Here is a 16297-nt window from a genome sequence, read left to right on the forward strand (position 1 = left end):
TGATGTAATAAACACCAGATTTTTTTATTAAAGTGGAACTATATTCTATGCTTTAAATTCATTTGTCATTTTAGATGAATTTTTTCCAATGTCTTGGTATCAATTTTACTTTAAAATGAAATTGCAAAAATGATACAAATGCTGCTACCCACACAAATGATAAAATCTTTCCTTTTGAATAGTATTACTGAGAAACAGAGGTATTCTTCACAAGAATTATTGTTTCTAAATAAACTTGAAAGTTTCTAACTAAACTGCCAGTTAAAACAATAGGTCAAATAACTCCTCCATAATTAGTATGAAATAACAGTAGTTATTTTACTTCTGAAATAAATTGTCATCACAGTCAAAAAATTGAAACCACACAGACAATTAGAACTAACAACTATACTTGCCCAGCATCAACTATTAAGTCTACAAATAAGAACAAAATTTTACATTAATCATTCAAAGATAAGAGGCTGAATAGCTCAAAATCTCTCGATCATTTGTGTTGACTAAGTTCTACTGGCCAATGTAGAATCTCCTCTCAGCAATTTCTGAACGTATAGCTCCCCTGCTCTGTAGGAAGACCGAACCTAAAATACCATCAAACACAAAAAGGAGTGTGAATTACCAAGAAAAAGATAGTACACTGCTTTACGAGAGACGGTTTATTACAACACCAGAGTCTAGTAGAATGATTCCACAATCAACCTATAAGAGCACATAAACTAACTCAGTGTGCTCAGTTAAAGAATTATCTGGATTTGCATTCAAATTATAAGGGGGTCTGAATGCCATCTTATCTGAGTTGGTAAAAGAGGAGAAAACAAAGGATTTGAATCTGGTGTATTTTATGTTAAACAATGTGATCCTTGTACTCGTGAAAGAACTTATAACATCATATGTGGTCGACATCATAAATCAATGCATGATTACTCGAGGATTTTACCAGGCACGGCACCTGCGAGTGTTCTCGAACGGTGAACATCTGTTTTTAGTTAGTGTCACAAGATGAAACTTTTAGGCTAAGCTAAACCAGCATAATATGATGTCATCAAAGAATCAAAGAAAAGCAGGAATATAACTACATTGCTCATCTACTAAGTGCAACATAAATTCCCAAATCACACTAAACGACCTCGTTGAGAGACAAGACCAAACATAATTACCAGTGGTCCACTAGCAACATAGCGGAAACCAGCAGATTCTCCATATTCTTTCCAGAAGGCAAACTTCTCAGGCGTCACATACTCTTTGACCGTTAGGTGTAGTGGTGTCGGCTGTGAAATATCTCAGAACCATAAATGTCAACAAAAAAGAACAAAAAATCCAAAATGCTATTGCTGTCTAACCTGCAAGTACTGCCCCAATGTAAGAATATCAACACCAATGGCCCTTAAATCAGCCATTGCTTCCTTTACCTCCTCATCTGACTCTCCAAGACCTAGCATGATAGAAGACTTTGTAACCATCCCATCCTTGCATAGCTTTGCATGCTTCAGGACATTTAAACTCTGCTCGTACCTGCCAAACAGAAAAAAGCTAATGCGATCAGAACATGCATGTATTCACACATGTGACAAAACTGTGGACTGTTTCTCCTTCAAATTAGTATGCCTCGAATGAATACTAGTGCTGGGAAAAGCTTCTCATTGAAAGAGTAGGTTATTTCAAATATCATAAAGAAGTACTGATGTAATTTGTAATTTTGCTTTGGTTGTGCTTAGGGATGTTCTGAAGTAGAATAGCCACCAGCCTTATTCACATAAGCAGTGTCATTATTGCGAGTTATTACCTATGGGGTTAACTTTTGAGCTATTCATTGCACAATATATGAAGGAAAATTTGAACTTCAGTGTTGAATAGATGACTCTCAGTATGCTTCTTACCCTGCCCGAGGATCTCTAACAATTCTTTGCAACCGCCTCACTGTCTCAATGTTGTGGGCAAATACGTCTAGGCCAGAATCTGCCAACAGTGAGACAGCCTCAAGATCTCCTCGAAAATCAGAAGTTAGACATTCGACCAAAATATCAGGTTTAAGCTTCTGCAACACAAACAATGTCATAACCTAGTGAGTTTGTAATGAATAAAAGAAAAAAGGATTTACCTCATTGATGTCCATAATCATAAGGTACAGGTATAACAAACTTAGCAGTAAATAAAGCTGAATATAAAGAAACTACAAAAGCTTAACAAAAAGATAAACCATGAACCTTCAAAGCTTTGACTGTCTGAGCAAAATGGCCACTTCCGCCATCAGGTAGGTCATCACGATCTACACTTGTAAGCACAACATAGTCCACCCTGCCAAACATGTACAGATAGAAGGTCCATGAGCCTTTGTGCATGATAATCGATGTCTACAATTCGACAATTCACAAAGTAAGATATAAGAGATCTAAACATACTAGTTCGCAACAAGATCAAGATCTAAAAGTATCACTAGGATGACACAATCAAGCACTTCCTACAACTTTGATAGAAACAGAAAATGCCTACCCCCAACTTGCAATTGCCTTAGCTGTGTTCTGGGGCTCCATAGGATCCGGTGGTGCCGGGTTTCTGCTGGTTTTCACCGCACAAAATCTACAGCCACGGGTGCAGGTATCCCCTAGAAGCATAATCGTCGCAGTAGCGATACCATCCCCTTCACCGCCTGCTCCTCCCCCTCCATTCCAACACTGCAGTTAGAACACCAATCTTTGATGAGTCAAGTAGTACACAGTGCAAGTATACTAGAGACATATGTCTCCAACATAACATATGAACAGAGTGCACTACCAATGTAGCATTACAACAGGATATATCCTTGGAGCCACTTCTATAAATTACATCCAAGAACATTTAACGACAAAAAGATCATTAAATAAGCCATATTATGCTGTCATCTATAAGCCCTACTTTTCAACTACAGGCAGTCTTTAGCAGTTTAAAGATCTGACTACTTCATGCAAGTCGAGGGTTGAATGATCCTAGAAATAACAATTTCAACATATTTAAGCACGAAATGCACGGATTGAATTTCTAAGCACGAAATTATTGATTGCTTGAAAAGACTAATTCGCGTAGTTTACGTCAAAACTTGGACCTCTCCAATGTTGGGGCACTGCGCCTCCACGCAGACGGTGTTCAGCTTCAACTCCGCAAGCGACTCCTGCAGCCTCGCGTACTTCTCCCCGTGCGGCGCCCTCTGCCGCAGCCACTCGGGCTTCCTCACCGTCGGATCCCGGCCGGTGTGCAGCCCCATTCCGCCCGGGTACGGCCCCGCCGCCGCCGACGACGACGATTCGAACAGCTTCGACGGCGCCGGATTAGGTTTCGGATCCGCCCTGTTCGAAGCATCGACCGCTTCAGATCGAACAACGACGTTCAAATTCCGGGAGCTCTTCGACCAAGGCTTCAGGCAACCGATCGGAATCGGCGGGGCGAAAGGGCTGGCGAGGGATTTCTGAAACATTTTCGCCGATTGAGCTCCGAAATTGATCGAACAAGAAACAAAGCTCCCGTTCTTGATCATTTAAATCTTTGGTGAAATCGAACCGTAATTCCATAAATAGGCTTCTTGTGGAGGCAAATTGCGGAAATGTACGATTGCGTTTAGTTCGTTCGATCAACATGGAACGGCTAACGATCGGAACAACTCGTGTTTAATCCCATGGCATGGAAGTTATTTAGGGGAATTTGAGAGCTCGGGGCGACGAAACCTATGCTGGGAACAGCCTTTTGAAAGAGATACCTTTTGTACTTATCTTCTTCGACCCCACCAGTTACCCTCGTAGCGACTAGCAAGACGGCGTGGGGCCAACATAAGTCGCTCTGTCTCCGGCGTTTGGTGAGTCCGGTGTGAAGTGCAAGCGAGTACAAGAAGCACTGGTGTTTTGGAAAACACTGTTTCCTGCGTTTCACAATGTTAGCAATTTGAAGGTTTTAAAAAACACTTGTTTTACTGAAACTTCTAATAATCTTTTTTACCGATCCTTCGGAAGAAAGATCTCAGCATAAATCTCCCTCTAATAAACTTTAATGAGAAACAAAACACGGTGTCATGCACTCCTACTTCAGTGTCTAAGACTTAATTATGATACAAGGGCAGTAAACGAAGAGATTTGGAAGACTACCTCTGCACTGTGTTTGTGCAGGGGTTTGGTAGACCACCACGACCTGCTCATGTGGTGAATCTTTGTATGCCATTAATATGTATCGGTGGGGCAAAAATTCCCCGATTTCCCTTCAGAACATACTAATTTCATTATGCTCCCATCACAGGGAATGCAACAAGCAGATCATAAGCTAATAGAACATGAAAGCTTTGAGTGTCGGAAATGACTCATACAAGAACAGAACAGAAACATGAGTGCCGTGCTCACCAAAGAAAGATATAATTGACCCATACAGCAAACAAAAACAGTTGAGAGCAAAGCTCGAGTGACGTACAGAACAGAACCGCGACACCAACTAAAGAGCTCGTGTGTTGCAAATGTAATGTTCTCCCTGATTCCAAGGTCATGAAAATAATCCAACAGGAACAGCCACAGAAAGGCCTTTTAACAATGCATCAAATAAATAGAGAATGTTACTCAGTTGATTGATCTAGAAATCTCCATGGAAGATTTATGGTACACACTTTTGCCACCGAGATTATGAACAAAGACAAACTTTTGAACACTAAAATAGAACCATTACCACCATTTGCAAGTAGCATGTGGTGCTTTCTTATAAATATAAGGTGGCATCCGCACGGCCTTGAAGGCTCGACCCACAAGATTACAGAAGAGAGAGAACCTCGCAGCTCCTCGTGTGAGGACCAGGAATCTGTAACACACGAGAGGCATCCACAAATCCTTTAAGCTAAGGAGTTATCCTCATTAAAATGGCACGGAGAACCAAGATAGCATCAAAATCTAGCTCCCTGGAAGAAAAAGCAGGTGCAAATCCAACAAATGTTCTGATCCAGTTGCAACATCGACAAAATACTTACAAATATGCTGACACTATTCTGTTTCCAAGATAGAAGATGGAATTGCCACAGAAAAGAGAGTGAAAAGACTGAAGTTTATCAGAAATCTACAGTTGTAGGTATCATAAGCTACCAGCATGTTCAGAAAGGAAAAAAAAACAGCATGCTTCAGGTAATCAAGGAGTATGTATATGGTTTGATACTGAAAAGAAATAATGTAGAGATGAAATCACATAAGTGCTATTTGAAGACATTTAATTTATCTTTACGAGCATCAACCAGGAACTGATTCAGAACTTTCAGGCCTGCTATTACCTCCATGAGTACTAACACGAACAACAGGCATGGATCTCTGAGCAAAATCAAGTAACACCTTACGCTGGTGGTCATTTGTGTGAGGAAGACTTGCATGCAACAACTCAACCGGCATCTCCCTGCTAATAGCTCTGGTTGCCTCAGATCCCACAACTGCAGTGCTTGATGCCTGCATGAGTAACATTTGCATTATACTGTCATATTTACTAAGACAGTACTTAGTAAGAAGCCCAAAGAAAGCATCGAACGATGCCTGCCATAAAGTTCGACTAGAGACAGTATAACTGTTTGCAGCATGAGGGTCTGTCAGAAGATCTGTTGCTCGATCCAGAACAGACTTTATAATTATGCTAGCTCCATCACCAGCTGAACTTCCAAGAGGGCGAAGAGGTGGTTGTTCAGATGAGCAGACCACTGCAGCCAGGCAAGCACTGAGTGCACTAAGTTCCATGTTGCACGCACATAAAGACACAGCCTTGGCCAGATTGGTTGTTGTTTCTGCTGCACTGGAGTCTGAAGGTAAACCACCGAATAAAAATCTAAGGTGGCGGAAAATGGCCATGCAGACTACCCGAGTAAGATGACTTCCAGGGATTAGAAGGTGAAGATAGCGACATAGGAGCTTCCGGCCCTTAGGAAGAGTAACTATGCGTAGGAAAACAAGGTCATCCTTTGGGGCAAAACCTACTGAATGATCAGCTTTACCAGGGCCAAGGGGATCAACAAGCTGAAGTGATGCAGCAATCACTTCAATCAGAACCTGCCTTCTGCGCTTCAGTTGCAACCCACCATCTTGTGGTTGGTTAACCTGTAACACCCGATCAATATCATCTACATCAAGAAGAAGGCTAATACAATCTTCAGTGGTGATTCTAGCAGCCAACATTGTCTCTTGTTCAAGGGGCTTTATAGAAGACTTCCGATCATCACCTGATGAAGATGGTATATCAACCTCAAGGAGAGGGCGAGGCCTACGTATTGAAGAGAATTGAACCCTCCCAAGTGCATCGACCTGAAAATATGCATGTGATTCATTACTACCACGTGACCGTGATGGAGGATCCTTTATTACTGTTGGACAGAAGTTGTGCTTCAGTCTTGAACCAGCTGACTTTTTTGCAAGACAAGCTTGATAGTAATAGTCATCTACATAAGGATCAGTGACATGAGTTGCTGAATGCTGCATCCTCAAAATACTTCCTATCTCTTCGGCTGACATGTACTTTGATCTAAATTGACAACTGCTGTCAGTCTTCAGGCTGCCAGTTTCAGAAGATTGTTGAGACAACCATATATTCTGTCTTCCCCTATGAGATGATTTCGATCTATGGTCTCTCGAATTAGACATGCCAATGACTGCATCAAATTTTTTCATTTTTCGAGGTGGGGGGTTATGGAGGCTGAATATATTAGGTTGCAAGTGCAGGAAATGGGTGAGAGATGGCTGGACCTGCTGTAATCTCTGATGTTGCTGCTGTGACAATATCCGTGAAGGAATTAAACCATTGGGTAGAGGTAACTGTTGCTGCAACAAGTTAGACAACTGGCTGGGATGTTCCCGTGAATAAAGGCTAGTTTGATTCAACCAATGGTTCCTTGGAATGTTGATTGATGAAATGCCGTGAGGTGTAAACTGTGAATTTACACCATAGTGAAGCCCATGAGATAATCCTCCCATGTGATGTTGAGGACCAGAATAAGGGGATGGAGCAGGTATCTGCAATGCAGCAGTAACAGATGGCAAGCTTGAATGACGTGTGAGGTTGAACGAAGGATAACATTGTCCACCAGGCGGAGGATACGAAGTAAAAGATGACTTGGGTACAGGATTTAGTTCACTTGAGTGTTCTTGCTGTTGTTGCTGAGGGTAGGAGGATGTTCTGTACAATGGTTTTAGTTCAGAAAACTGAGACAAAGTGGCATCAGGTTGTGACCACCACCTTTTGCCTTCCTGAACATCTTCAGCATCTAATATTTCCTGATCAATCCAGCTTGGAAAATCAGCCTCCTGTGCCCAGTCTGCAGTAGAAGAACCTGAGTAGTTGACATATAAAACTAACATTAGTTTTAAACTTAACCAAAAAAATTAGTGTTTTCATTCTTTCATAACTAAACTAACATTAGCAATGTGATTAGTTTACAAACATAAGAATGTAATGTCAAGTATCACAGCAAACACAGCATAATACATGTATAGCAGAACATATACAACACCAAGAAGCCGTACAGTCCCAACATTAGATGATCATATCAAGAGATAGATATAGTTTCAATATGAATCAATGAACAAGCCAGGAAACAATGCCCACTTTAACCATGTGAGAAATTTTAAAAACTTGACCAATCTAATCATAAAGGAATAAAATGGAAGAAGAAAAGCAGATGATGGTAAACCAGTGTAACATGGAGGTCTCATAATGATGCTGCAATAAAGATCAACAACAGGTCAAATTGTAGAATCAAACAAAATGAATAAAACTGATTCAGAATGCTAGAAAAAGTAAAATAACAAGTTAATCATGTGAATATAACCAAAATTTTTCATCGAGACACACACACGTATACACAAGTACGTGTAGACTTTACTGCATAAACAAAAATAGAAACTTAAGCAATCAAGTAGACACAACACCAGCCTAGCCAAAGATCAATACTTGACCATTTAGTTTGATAAAGATCAATATTTTATACTGGATATACACCATATCTATCAAAAAATGTTTGTTCAACAAATGTATCAAATAGTCTGCACATGGTTTTTAAATTGATGTTTGAATGACATGCTGAGAATATTATGTAAGAATGAAGGATATACACACACACACATACATAAATAAATAAATATATGTGTGTGTGTGTGTGTATACATACACATATATACATATAGAGACACCCACACACATATATGTATGTATATGTATATATATGTATATATATGTATATATATGCTTGTGTTTATTACTTCATTTGAAGAGCACCATACAAAACATCTGAAGTGCAAGTAACATTCTACGGAAACCATACAAAAACAACATTAGCATGTTACTGGACCAGGCCTTAAGGAGCACCTTACTGTATGAGAACCTCTCCACTATAAGCTAAAGGGTGATGTGCAAGTAACATTCTATGGTTCAGATCCACCACTTCTGATCCTGAGGCATGTGCAGCAATATACCCCTGCACTAAAAACAGTGATGCCAAAAGGAACTTGGGCACTTGCCTATGCACTCGGGCAAAGCGAGGGGAGCACCATGTCAAGGCTGCTTCAATTGGGTGATGCCTAGCCAAGCGCCTTAGTTGAGTCATTGAAAAACCCAAAACTCTGGCTGATCCAAAGCCCAATCAAAACCCAATTCTTTCCTGGTCAAAACCTGATTCCCATCAAGACCCAATCCAAGCCCAACTCCCTCTCTCCACCAGACCCAGTCCAAATCCAATTCTGACCTATCCAAACCAAATACCTCCATTAGACCCCACTCCCCGGCCCAATCAAATCTAGTCCCTCCACCCATGCAATCCAATTGATAAACCCCTTCCCATGCCCAACACTCCCACTCAGGCCTAACCACCAGCTACATCTCTCTCTGTCTCACCTGCCCTACATTGTTGTCACTGTTGTCCTCTCCTCCCTGTTCTTGTTTAAACAATGTCTTTATCCTTTATTATAAATTTATAATTTTTTTAAGTTAAAAGTCTTGCTTTGCATGGGCTGCCTAGCGTTTTAAACTTAGCACCTTATAGTGCCCTGGCTATTTTGCAAAACTGGCTAAAACTTTATGATCAACCCAAGTATGATCAGCGTTCATCCTTGGTATCTAGGTGTACCCTCCTCCATTACATCATTTTAGAGTGATCTAGTAAAGCAATGAACAACATCAATATCTCAATTAGAAAGCCTCTTTTTTAAATTCAAAAAGGCAATGAACTAAAATCGCAAAATGACATGAGTACCCATAAATCTTGCACAAAAAGGCAAATCCAAAAACCTAAAGAGATCTAATTAGGAAGAATATGTGCATACAATAAGCTTCTCTAATAAATAAAAGACTCCCAATCCTCCCAAAACACTGTAATCATCAAGGAATCAAGTGAAGAACAAGGATGTGAAGAGTCTGAAATATAGTAGTCCATAGTTTTGCCTGCCAAGCTAAGGATCAGTGATACACCAACAAGAGCTCCTCACAAAAAAATCTAAAAAAAGAAGCAGATTCTTTCTAATGGATATCTGGCAACAGTAAGCAAACTCATAATAGAGAAATAAAAACATTTTGAAAAAAAAAATTGCACAAAGCTATAGTGTGATATCATCATATCATGACTGACAAACATCATCAATCAATCAACAGCCTAAAGAATTCAGGAAAAAGATTGCATTGGTGAAGTCAAATGATGGAGCAACATTTAAGTACCTTGTAACTGAATCCAAGACTTGCACATGCACAAGTTTAAGTAAAATGAAAAGCTATTTATATACCTTTTTTAGATAATTGATGAATAAATTTAAAGATATGCACAAACACTTACATATGGTTTTTTTCAGACAAATAAATTCTATGATTGAGTTTCTAAATATATAATGTGATGGGTTTAACAAAAAGAAAGATGATCTAATAGTTATATTGAGGTAATAAATGATAATGTATAATGGATTTGTCACTAGTATGATTACAGGAAGAATGTCTAATCCTCTATTATTAAGTGCTTATATCAAAATCAGCTTAAAATCCTTATCTTATTACACTGATAGTGGATACAAGAATTTGAAACCTTCGCTGAGATAGCATTGAAATCTAAAGCAATGGAATCACTCACTTTCTCTAGAAAAAGATCCTCTATCACCAATAACACCCACGCTCCTTGGTTCACTGACAACCCTGTTCAGCTGAGAATACAGAAGGAGCATGTCAAGACAGACCAATACCATGGATATTATCAGCAAAACTGAATAATATCAATTTAGCTAACATAAGCAGATGTAAAACAGAAGGTACACGAGATTTATGCTAATGAAATTGTCTACCACTTAAACAGAATGGTGTCCCTGTTTTTTTTATCAACAAGGCACAAAACGAATATTACTCATAAAAAAGAACATAATAACAGACTTTTCATCACAAGTGTCACAATGAGTAGTTTAGTTTTTAATAGGAATAAATGATATGCACAAACCCAGTCTTAACTGATCAGTAACCTTCAACTGATCCAAGCATAATCCCAACTGATCATGGTCAATTCTGTTAAATCCTGTTAAATCACAACTGACAGCAGAGGTTTAAGTTCTCACAAAGGTTCACAGAACTGATATCCAATAAGTCTATAAAATTATATTGAAAAAATCAAACAACTTATAGAACACAAATATATGTACTGTGATGAAAAATTTTAAAGAACAGTTATATGTAATTATCAAATATCAGTTAAACAAAATTATTTGTGCTAATACAATTCATATGACAATTTTTAGGTAAATACATCACATAGATACAGTTCTGAAAATGGTTATAGATGGATGCATCATATAAATACAATTTTAAAAATAGTTTTATGAAAGAAATTTTCAGCCAGCTAGATGGTCTTGAACAATGTGGTACATGGTTTAAAACACAAGCTGGATGGTATATAACAACTAGTATTTACCAATTCGACCCAGTTTGGTATAGGACGATACATGGATATATCCATGTTTTATTTTATTCAGCAGTATTGAGCAGTACAGATCGGTATACAGTTCGATATCTTGGTACCTTACTGGTACAATAGGTTGTTTAGTATCAGATCGGATCGGTATTAAAATCTTGATGTCATGGGTCCAGCATACATTGCCTACCCTGCCCTGCGATCTTGACAGGGGAAATTAAGCTTAATCATAAATTAATTCCCATAGCTAGTGATGAGACCCCCCTTTCCATTCACCCTCTTCTCTCACTCCTTTTTCCATCATAGCTAAGTCAGGCAAGTTCCAACTGATAACCAAAATAAGGCCAAAAATTTAACAAACCCAGACCCATGACTGGTCAGGATCTACCAATCAAATGAACTAGCACTTTATGGGTCATTCCTTAATTTTTTTTTGTTTGTTACCCAATAGCAACAAAGGAATTACTTCCCGAATTTTCACTGTTCCTGACTACAATGAGAAACTGTAACATCCCATTAGTCCCACATCAGAAGTGGGCAATGTGTATGATTAGCTTATAGGGGCCTGATGAGTGTACTACGTTAACTCACGCTTAAGCATTTTGGTCCGTGGTTGAAGGACCAAAATGGAGTTAATGGTCAGTTGGCTCATCAGACTCGGGACGTGACATTTGGTATCAGAGCCGACCTAGCATTTGGGCAGGGTGAGAGGGCTCGAGTAGGAAAGGGCTACCCGTGGATGGAGTCAGAGAACTCATCACGACGTGGAGCCACCAATGAGTTAATCCTCACATGCACTATGCTAGGGTTCGATCTGGGATATGTTGGGCCTTGACGAGGACGTCAAGCTAATTAAGTTGGGGATATTGTAACATCCCATTAGTCCCACATCAGAAGTGGACAATAAGTATGATTAGCTTATATGGGCCTGATGAGTGTACTACGTTAACTCCCACTTAAGCATTTTAGTCTGTGGTTGAAGGACCGAAATGGAGTTATTGGCCAGTTGGCTCATCAGACTCGGGTCGTGACATTTGGTATCAGAGCTGACCTAGCATTTGGGCAGGGTGAGAGGGCTCGAGTAGGAAAGGGCTACCCGTGGATGGAGTCAAGAACTCATCACGGCGTGGAGCCACCACTGAGTTAAACCTCACATGCACTATGCTAGGGTTCGATCTAGGATATGTTGGGCCTTGACGAGGACGTCAAGCCAATTGAGTTAGGGATATTGTAACATCCCATTAGTCCCACATCAGAAGTGGGCAATGTGTATGATTAGCTTATAGGGGCCTGATGAGTGTACTACGTTAACTCCCGCTTAAGCATTTGTGTCCGTGGTTGAAGGACCGAAATGGAGTTATTGGCCAGTTGGCTCATCAGACTCGGGTTGTGACATTTGGTATCAGAGCTGACCTAGCATTTGGGCAGGGTGAAAGGGCTCGAGTAGGAAAGGGCTACCCGTGGATGGAGTCGAGAACTCATCACGGCGTGGAGCCACCACTGAGTTAAACCTCACATGCACTATGCTAGGGTTCGATCTGGGATATGTTGGGCCTTGACGAGGACGTCAAGCTAATTAAGTTGGGGATATTGTAACATCCCATTAGTCCCACATCAGAAGTGGGCAATGTGTATGATTAGCTTATAGGGGTCTGATGAGTGTACTACGTTAACTCTCACTTAAGCATTTTGGTCCGTGGTTGAAGGACCAAAATGGAGTTAATGGCCAGTTGGCTCATCAGACTCGGGTCGTGACATTTGGTATCAGAGCCGACCTAGCATTTGGGCAGGATGAGAGAGCTCGAGTAGGAAAGGACTACCCGTGGATGGAGTCAGAGAACTCATCACGGCGTGGAGCCACCAATGAGTTAATCCTCACATGCACTATGCTAGGGTTCGACCTGGGATATGTTGGGCCTTGACGTGGACGTCAAGCTAATTGAGTTAGGGATATTGTAACATCCCATTAGTCCCACATCGGAAGTGGGCAATGTGTATGATTAGCTTATAAGGGCCTGATGAGTGTACTACGTTAACTCCCGCTTAAGCATTTTGGTCCGCGGTTGAAGGACCAAAATGGAGTTATTGGTCAATTGGCTCATCAGACTCGGGTCGTGACTGAAACTACCTTCTTGCCTACCATAATCATCAATTGCAAACCAAAATAGTGCCCATCTCCACCTTTACTAACTAACAATTAAAAAAAATTGTCTCTGCTCTCCACTGATGGAAGACATGAAAACTAGTACATATTATACCCATTACCACTACTTATGAATCAAACCTATACCACTTACAATCAAGAACTATGGACTGCATGCAGTAACATTTTGTATAAAAAAGGAAGAAATCTAGCAAACTTTTTTATATGGTTTCAATGTTAGATTCAAAACTAGATAAATAAAAAAAGAATAAATAATACATTTAGTTTTATGCGCCATACTTCCTCGAACCAACTACTAATTGTTTCTCGTAAAGTAAGCAACCAACGCATTTTACCCAATTCTTCGAATTCTTCATCCTTCAAATGTTCTTCGCACTTAATATATGTAATACATGTAATTGCTAACCATACTGCCTAGAGTGAAAATAAGACACATTTTTATAATTCAATCATGACATGTCAAAAAAAATTCTGTCAGCGAGTAAATAATAAAGAATTGATAGGTAAAAACTTACCTTCCTAAAGGTGTTCTCAAGGTCATCAATCTCGGACAAGGATCCTAAGCCTTCAAACTGCAAATATGGCAAAAAAATATATCCCAATTTTAGCTATGAAAATTTCCAGAATCTAAAGCTATTTTGGAAGAATATATCATGAGCTTAAACAAAGTGTAATTTCCATAAAGGAACTTTATATAGATAGCAACATGTAAAAACAATGAATCGATCCATAGTATGAAACTTTAAGTGACGATTTGTTAAAATCAAAGCCACTACCATAGCGTAAAAAATGTACTTAAATAAAAGAAGGGAAGATGGATCCAAGTAAAAAACAGAATAAAAAAAAGGTTTATACATCAGATCAATATGACTTCTTAAAAAAAAAAAAGTTGTATCTTGTTTACTTAATATTAAATATTGAATCATCTAGTGTTTAAGATTGTCTGACAACTTTTAAACTAACATCCACATAAAGTTATTCCTCTTTGGCTATGTCTTAAAAGTCCTTATTTATAGCAAATAAGGACATTATTCCTATGTTTAAATTTTATTATATATCAAATATTATATCCAGCATTATCAAGAAACCTAGATCTTTCCTCCACCCAATTAATTTTACACAAAAAATTATATTAATTTCTCCTCCTAATCATTATAACCACTAGTTCTAACTCCTTTTTCAAAAGTGTTCATATATTTATATATGCTACTCCAATTTTATGGTCTAGAGCTATTTTCTTTACCCATAAATAATCCTAAACAAGACAAGTACTCAGGTTTTGCACCATATTTAGATGCCCATGTGATAGGTTGTTATCGATAATCTCCTAGCCCATCTTTGCACTATGGAGCATCCAAATACTAAAGATGACTCACATCACTTCTAGGAGATGAACAAGTGGTGCTATAATATCAGTTAACATCTATGCCCAAGAAACCTGACAAAGTTTTATGCAAGCTGTCAGTTGTGCAACACAAGCCCTCCTTTATCCATGCTTGCAACCAGCAAGGAAAAGAATTTACTGAACTACTGTAGATAAAGGCATGTAAAACAAATCTTTGCAAACAAAAGGAACTGACCTCTCTATCACTAACAGAAGGAAACTTGTATTCCTCATCATCAAGGCCAACAAAACCCCCATTACCATCATTATCATCATCCTCCAGACCCCCTAACTCAACTTCCTCCATGACATCCTTACCAAAGAATGCGTATCGTGAGGCATCAAAAAGAGAATTACCTGAAGAGATCAGAAGGCCAAGTTAAAAGTCCAAAAACTGCGTTAGTCATGATAAACAATTGCAAGAGGCTAGAAGAGAACAGTTGTATTAGATAATGAATCAGATAAAAATGAAATAACAACAAGAATACATATTCCAGAAAAATATATATATATTATAGTGGCATCAATATTTGGTAGCAAGAAACGGGCGAAAAAGCATATAAACTGGATTTAGTGAAGGGTACGGTACATAATGATACTCATGTCAGCTTTTAGTCAAATCTCTGATAAAAGCTACAGCTAATAAAACGCATTAAAAATTTACTATAATGCGGTATCGAGGAACATACATGCAGACACAAATTCATGCAGGAACTCAAGCACAACAAAAGCTTCATGTTTTAATGGAGAAACATTCAGATTGATCCGCAGAAACTAAATCAGAAAAATTCAAGCATTTATTGTCATGCACATCAGCAGCAAAGAAACTCAAGAAGAGAGCATGGACTTACAGATCTGCACCACTTAAACGCTCTCTGGTCACATCGAATGAGCATATCCATAACATAAAACTATTCTCAACCAAGAGACGACAAAATTTCAGCTTGCACGTAAAATCGTTCCCAAACCCTCAATTTACAGCCGCAACAACAAATCTCTCCCCCAAACCCAAAAAACGAACAGCCAAAATTCACGGAATTAAAGCACCCCAAACGGATCAAGTATCGCCACAACCACAGACGAAAACAAGAAGAAACAAAAGCTCACCGGCGGCGCCATCACCCGATTCTCTGGCCCCGTCGTTAGGTTTAGGGCTTCCCTCGGCATCGAGTCCCCTCATGGCGCCCGGCCGCGAGCCGCTAACACCCGAAAGACCAACACCGACGGACGACGGAACCGATCAACAGGACCATAAAGATGGAGCAAGGATTACCTCCCTCGGATCCGAGTCTAGGGTTAGGGTTCCCGGCGAGGTGAGATCTGGGAGGGAGCAAACCTTGGTCGGTCAAGAGAGGACTGGCATTTAACCTCCTCATAAATAAATAAATAAATAGAAAAAAGAGGGGAGAAATAAGCGATCTAAAAGAACCGAAGTATCAAAGTGTACACGGAGAGACTATTAGTGCTGAAGTGGGTTGGCTTCTTTATATATTCTCTCTCTTTTGTGATCCTCTTCGATCTCCCACACTATTAGCATAATAAATAGTGGGAGAGAATAGTAGCGTGTGCTGTTCCCAATCATTCTCATTTATTCTTTTATTTTTAATTGATAATTAATGATACATCAAACCATGCTAATATAAGTATTATATTAAATTGATAATTATATTGCAATTAAATTGTGCAGTGTAGTTGTGTTGTTTACTTGTTGAACCTTTATTGATGAGAGTCTTGAGTTATATTATTTATTTATTATTTTATTTTTATATATTTTAAGGATCAATATTATGAATGAGGTAAGTGGGTAATGGTGGGTAGAATTGAATTAGGTGAAGTAGAATTATGAGGGCTG

The 16297-nt window shown here is 39.2% G+C and overlaps 2 protein-coding genes across 3 annotated transcripts; both read right to left on the bottom strand.

Moving 5' to 3' along the window:
- Positions 1 to 299: 299 nt before the first annotated feature.
- LOC103989573 (lipoyl synthase 1, chloroplastic) lies at positions 300 to 3493 on the bottom strand. Its single transcript, XM_009408456.3, has 7 exons — positions 3077 to 3493; positions 2488 to 2669; positions 2202 to 2292; positions 1875 to 2032; positions 1338 to 1509; positions 1155 to 1265; positions 300 to 578 (listed from the first exon to the last, which is right to left on the bottom strand). The coding sequence occupies exons 1-7, from the start codon at positions 3443 to 3445 to the stop codon at positions 498 to 500; spliced, it is 1164 nt and encodes a 387-aa protein (XP_009406731.2). The 5' UTR covers positions 3446 to 3493; the 3' UTR covers positions 300 to 497.
- Positions 3494 to 4548: 1055 nt separating this feature from the next.
- LOC103989576 (protein PAT1 homolog 1) lies at positions 4549 to 15980 on the bottom strand. 2 transcript variants are annotated; one of them, XM_065114532.1, is made up of 7 exons: positions 15893 to 15980; positions 15553 to 15765; positions 14642 to 14802; positions 13577 to 13633; positions 10073 to 10142; positions 5261 to 7294; positions 4549 to 4800 (listed from the first exon to the last, which is right to left on the bottom strand). In XM_065114532.1, the coding sequence occupies exons 2-7, from the start codon at positions 15623 to 15625 to the stop codon at positions 4562 to 4564; spliced, it is 2634 nt and encodes an 877-aa protein (XP_064970604.1). In that variant the 5' UTR covers positions 15626 to 15765; positions 15893 to 15980; the 3' UTR covers positions 4549 to 4561. The 2 variants fall into 2 exon arrangements, with proteins under 2 accessions (XP_064970604.1, XP_064970605.1); XM_065114533.1 differs by lacking the exons at positions 4549 to 4800; positions 15893 to 15980 and adding an exon at positions 4875 to 4897 and having other exon boundaries at positions 15553 to 15886.
- Positions 15981 to 16297: the final 317 nt, after the last annotated feature.

The sequence above is a fragment of the Musa acuminata genome, chromosome BXJ2-6, assembly GCF_036884655.1.
Source record: "Musa acuminata AAA Group cultivar baxijiao chromosome BXJ2-6, Cavendish_Baxijiao_AAA, whole genome shotgun sequence".
Lineage (NCBI taxonomy): Eukaryota > Viridiplantae > Streptophyta > Magnoliopsida > Zingiberales > Musaceae > Musa > Musa acuminata.

Bases quoted from the DNA above. Each gene is read 5' to 3' on its own strand.
- LOC103989573 (XM_009408456.3), bottom strand. From the start codon at position 3,445: ATGTTTCAGAAATCCCTCGCCAGCCCTTTCGCCCCGCCGATTCCGATC. The intron at 2,033-2,201 runs GTTCATGGTTTA...TTTGTGTTGCAG, and splicing joins AGACAGTCAAAGCTTTGAAG to AAGCTTAAACCTGATATTTT. The intron at 1,510-1,874 runs GTAAGAAGCATA...TCTGTTTGGCAG, and splicing joins GTTAGAGATCCTCGGGCAGG to GTACGAGCAGAGTTTAAATG.
- LOC103989576 (XM_065114532.1), bottom strand. From the start codon at position 15,625: ATGAGGGGACTCGATGCCGAGGGAAGCCCTAAACCTAACGACGGGGCC. The intron at 13,634-14,641 runs GTCAGTTCCTTT...CCATATTTGCAG, and splicing joins CTTCTGTTAGTGATAGAGAG to TTTGAAGGCTTAGGATCCTT. The intron at 4,801-5,260 runs GTAATAGCAGGC...CGTGTGTTACAG, and splicing joins TCGTGTTAGTACTCATGGAG to ATTCCTGGTCCTCACACGAG.